General features: G+C 40.1%; 1 protein-coding gene across 1 annotated transcript in view; it reads left to right on the forward strand.

Annotated features, from left to right (window-relative positions):
* wdr83os (WD repeat domain 83 opposite strand) overlaps nt 1-692 on the forward strand; it is a 2,324-nt gene extending 1,632 nt beyond the window's left edge. Inside the window, exons 3-4 of the mRNA XM_053492699.1 lie at nt 1-72; nt 434-692. The exon at nt 1-72 is cut by the window's left edge and continues 26 nt beyond it. Coding sequence (XP_053348674.1) covers nt 1-72; nt 434-500 — 139 coding nt within the window. The 3' untranslated portion in view covers nt 501-692. The remainder of the gene's footprint in view (nt 73-433) is intronic.
* Nucleotides 693-5,727: the final 5,035 nt, after the last annotated feature.

The raw sequence follows: 5,727 nt of genomic DNA on the forward strand, positions 1-5,727 counted from the left end.
GTACTGCTCCTTCATCAGTTTTGCGAACTCGCGCAGCTCAGAGGACACCAAGCAGATGATGAGCAGCTTCATGTAAGTACACTGCTCTGTGTGTGTGTGTGTGTGTGTGTGGGCGCACGCGAAAGAGCTGGTAAAACCTGCTAGCACGTTCTCTGGTGCATGTTGCTAAAATCTGATGTTTTATTTTACTAACCTTAATTAAAGATTATAAAATAAATAAAATAAAGTCAAGACACACACACACACTCTTGAATGGAGAGAAATAAGTGTCGTAATTTAATAACGTTTTTTTATGATTTAAGAGAAAAACACGGTGCTTGCTCCCTTTTTATACACACACCTCTCGTGAAAATGGCAACATCTTCATGTGCTGGCTGAATATAAATTATGCGTGTGTGTGTGTGTGTGTGTGTGTGTGTGTTTCCTCACTTAGGCTCTCTATATCAGCGGTGGTGATGTCGTACCTGCAGAACCCTCAGCCCATGTCACCGCCATGGTAACCAAGGTCATGACCCCTGGGGGAGGTCAGGAGGATCAAATGCATATCTTCCAGCAAGCTCCTCCCTGTCCCTCCTAATTGGCTGAGGACTGATCACACTGTAGATAGTGTGTGTGTGTGTGTGTGTGTGTGTGTGTGTGTGTAAGGGAAACACTGTTATTATAAAATAAAGAGGAGTTATAAACCTAAAAACTGGTACTGTGTTATTGAGATGTACAGAGAGAGAGAGAGATCAGCAGTGTGAGGCAGGCATGAGCTGTTTTTTTTTTTTTTTTAAACCAGTATAACTGGACAACACATTTCCAGACACTCTATAAAACTGGAAAGTTTCTTATACACACGACTAAAGTGAAGCAGAAACTCAACTACAGTGAGATAATACTGAGGAGGAGAAGCTGTCATTCTTAGTAAGCTCTTTATCCTGGTCAGGGGGGGTACGACGAGCAGATGTGTTGGTAGTCATTTTACCAGTACTGTATGTGATCCTCTCAAAGCTGTCCTGCGTACTTTAGGTTGGCCATGGGAATATTACATGATGTTCATTAGACTATGCATTTTTCTTCTGTGAGCCCAAAATAATAAACCATTTAAACCACCTGTTGTTTTCTCCTCCTATTAATGTGTTAGTTCGTAAAAAGTGTGTATAGGATTCTCATGCCTGTTACATTTTGAACAACTTTCCATAGTTGTAGCACGCATGCTATAGTGACCCTCCTCCATTAAAAAAATATTTCATAATTTCTCTTACATGACAGAGGGAAAATGATGTTTTCCAACTGGGGCAATGTTACTAAGAAGATGAAATAATAATAATAAGAGGACATTATAGGTGCTTAATTGATGTGCGTCTGGCAGGATGTGATTAACTTTTTTCAAACTGGTTCAGTGTTACTAAGACAAAGGCAAAGATTCCTTGGGCTTTATATCTGTCAATACATGGTGGCAAGATACTGTATGACGACCGCAAAGCATGCTGGTCGTCAGCCGCCGCCTCGCCCACGCCACAATACTAACCGAACAACTTCCTGAACCGACCAATCACAGCGAGGCTTCAAACATCATTCATGACGTCAGTGGCCATAAACAATACAAGCCTCGATACGCACTTTACTAAATAGTTCCTGGATTTCTCAACATACGCTTCGAAGCACTGGCACATTACGTCCCATCACTAGTCAGCAGATCACTGTTTAGATGCGACATTATCAGTGCCGTCTGTCTCCTCCAAATTCTCCGGGTGTGTAGTGTGCTCCGATCTCATCCTCTGACCCACACACACACAGCTGATACAGTAGGAAGGTACAGTACGCGAGAGCTGATGGGTCGTTTATGAACGATTTGTTCTTCTTTAACGTGCATGCACAAATCATCACAAAACCTCCGTTGGTTAGGTACAGAAAACAGAATTGAACGATTCTTTCTTAGTGACTCTTCTAGTCCGAGTCGTTCGTTCTTTTGACATGTGACTCCCATAGACGCTATGTAGTGCAATAGTTTCAAAAAAACGAACGACTCGAACTGGAAGATATGATGGTGAGTTACACATTCTGTTCATTATAATATGTCCTTAACTACATTGTAATATTTACATTACTGGAACTATAGCCAAAATCTGTGTATGTGGACGTGTCGGGGTTCTGTTTATTGAAAATGCAACATTTTATTTTATTTCTAATTAAAAGAACAAAATGAACTAAATAACTTAAAAAAAAGATTCGTTTATTTTAATGAACAAAATTCAAAGAACCGAGTCACTAAAATGATTCAAACTTCCCATCACTAGAGAGTGCTGCTCTGGACATTTTAAAAATATCAATAATATTAGGAGCGCGAAGACTAGAATTTCGTCATTCTTTTCTTCTCTTGTGTTTAACGGCAGCTAACAAACCAACTAGGTACACACTGCCATCTGCTGTATTGGAATATAAATACCCAAATGTGCCAAATGAGTACCGAGAATAATAACAATGTGAACGCTGGCCGGAGGGGAGGGATGTGATCATTCCTGGATGTGTAAGAAATCGAAGCCTCAGGAATGACGGGAAACCGAGAGAAATGATTAAACACACCAGCTCTAATTTTAACGAAAGCTTGGTATTAGTTTTCATTGTCATGCTGATGACACACAAGTATACATTTCAGCAAAACCAGATGAGAAAAACTTATTAAAGTTGAGCCATGTGTGCAGGACATAAGACACTGGATGTTAATTAACTTCCTTCTGCTTAAACCCGATAAGGCAGAAGTTCTAGTCATAGGACCGCATACAGCTAGAAGTAAGATTTCTGTATCAAACTGTAACATTAAATAGTCTTTCTGTTCTATAAGTGCAACAGCGGTTTAATAACGGCTAATTTAAAGGATTTGGGAACATACTTACTGCTGAGTGAAAAGTTAAGTAATTGGTTAGTATCAAGTGTGTGTGTGTGTGTGTGTGTGTAGGGGGTGATTTTATCCAACATCTAGGTCTTTTTGTTTCTTATGTTCTGTAAGGCTAAATTGAGGCAATGTTTATTGTTAAAAGCTGTAAAATAAAATTTAATTGAATTTGTGTGTAAATGTGTGTGTGTATGTGTACACTCACACCTCAGAGAGATATTTAAGATAAGATATACCTTTATTCATCGCACAGTGGGGAAATTTCTATATATACACAGCAGTGAAGAAAAATGTGCCATATATAAAATAGAGATATAGTAGAAATATATACAGTACAGCATATAAATACAAAATAAAAGAAAAAACAGTATGACAGTTACACTTTCAAATAAATTGCACTAGGAAATATTGCACAGTTTTCCTACCCTTCACTGTTCTCTCACCCCCTGTGCAATGTCCAGGGGAATCCCCAAAACTGAGCTGGCCTTCGTTATCAGCTTGTCCAGTCTCTTCCTGTCTGCAGTAGAGATGATGATGCTACACCAACAGACCACTCCACAGAAGATGCTGAAGATGGCTTAAGCTTCCCGCTGCTTTGGGGTAGCCATGTTCATCCCTACATATGTGATGCTTACAGACTTAATGACTTGGATAGCATATTTTAATTTTTTTATTCCCTCCTCTCTCTCATTTCTCTCTCTCCCTAAATTGCTAATAATTTTCACCCATGTATGGTTGAACCTGAAAATATTCACATTTAATATTATGTAAAGTTTTAAAAGTTGCATAGTGGAAGAAGCGAGTTGCTCGTTCTGTCCGTTGTGCTTCAGTAAGCTTTTCTGGAGCCAGGAGAGACTCAGTGAAACACACACACACGTTGTCTGGCAGATAGGTCTTTGTTTATTAACAGCAAAAAATGGGGTTTTTATATGTTTGACCGGACGCCTGTACCATCGACATATGTTACTACAGGTCATACTTAGAAGGGAGAGGTTATTATGTTGCCCTCCGGACCTGTCTGACCCTTCCTGGTGCCCTGCTTCTGGTTGGAGATCTCATCACATGGATGTGCCCCGTGTGTGTCTTTGGGATGCGTCTGGTGTCTGGGGACAGTTTTACTCTACCATGAAGACGGTTCTGGCCTCTGATGTTGACATCTGTTTCTTTGAGGACTTGACTTTGCTGCGGTTGCTTCAATAGTCCAAGACTGCAATTGTCTCCAATAACTAACTGGACTCCATATTACCATCAATTAATATCAACTGTTATAGCTGAACTGCCTGACACCTAACACACAGGATGAATGCAGATCAACTTCTGCTCTCTGTTTCACCCAGATGAGGATGGGTTCCCTGTTGAGTCTGGTTCCTTCCAAGATTTCTTCCTATTATCATCTCAGGGAGTTTTTCCTTGCCACTGTCGCCCTCGGCTTGTTCACCAGGGACAAACTGACCATTTTGATTCATACACATTTCATACAAACTTAAATAATTATTTTGATTGTGTAAAGCTGCTTTGCGGCAATGACAATTGTTAAAAGCGCTATACAAATAAAATTGAATTGAATTTAATTGAATTATGCGAGTATAGGAGCGCATACATCTAAGTGGACATCCATGACATGCGGAGTCCCACAAGGCTCAATTCTTGCACCCCTCCTGTTTGGTCTGTATTTCCTCCCACTAAGTCAGATAATAAGAATGAAGTTGCCTATCACAGCTATGCTGATAATAACCAGATTTACCTAGCCTTATCTTTAAATGACTACAGCCCCATCGACTCCCTCTGGCAATGCATTGATGAATTTAACAGTTGTATGTGCCAAAATTTTCTTCAGTTAAACAAGAAGAAAACTGAGGTCATTGCATTTGGAAACAAAGATGAAGCTCTAAAGGTGAATGCATACCTTCACTCAAGGGATCAAACAACTAAAAATCAAGTCAAGAATCTTGGGATGATTCTGGAGACAGACCTAAGTTTCAGTAGTCATGTCAAAGCAGTAACTAAAACAGCATACTATCATCTTAAAAACATTACAAGAATTAGATGTTTTGTTTCCAATCAAGACTTGGAGAAACTTGTCCTTGCTTTATTACCAGCAGGTAGATTATTGTAATGGTCTCCTTACTGACCTTCTGAAGAAGATCATTAGACAGCTGCAACTTATCCAGAACGCTGCTGCCAGAATTCTAACTAGAACCAGAAAATCTGATCACATAACATTTAGGATAGATTTTAAAGTACTTTTACTCGTTTATAAATCCCTTAATGGCCTAGGACCTAAATACATTGCAGATATGCTCACTGAATATAAGCCTAACGGACCGTTCAGATTGTTAGGGTCGAGTCAGTTAGAAATACCAAGGGTTCACACAAAACAGGGGGAAGTCCGCTTTTAGTTGCAGTTAGTCACGTTTAAATCAAGTCTTAAGTCTTGGTTTACTAGCACCGAGTATCATGTATCATGCATGCGCTTCATTACCTTCATTATCATGCATGCGCTTCATTACGCTTCATTATCATGTATCATGCATTGTGACCACGTGTGTGTGTGTGTCACTGAGAAGCTCCACGTGTGTGTTTTCAGTCACTGAGAAGCTCCATGCTGCTAGATCTGCTAAACTGTCATCTGTCCTCATCCTCCTGGACCTGTCAGCTGCATTTGACACGGTGAACCACAACATTCTATTATCTATTCTTACAAGCCTTAGAATTTGTGGAACAGCGTGGCAATGGTTTGCTTCTTACCTAAAAGAAAGGTCATATGAGGTAACATGGAGGGGATCTACATCTGCCCCACGTAGACTCTCTACTGGTGTCCCGCGGGGCTCAGTACTTGGTCCTCTTCT

This window comes from Clarias gariepinus, chromosome 3 (assembly GCF_024256425.1).
Source record: "Clarias gariepinus isolate MV-2021 ecotype Netherlands chromosome 3, CGAR_prim_01v2, whole genome shotgun sequence".
Lineage (NCBI taxonomy): Eukaryota > Metazoa > Chordata > Actinopteri > Siluriformes > Clariidae > Clarias > Clarias gariepinus.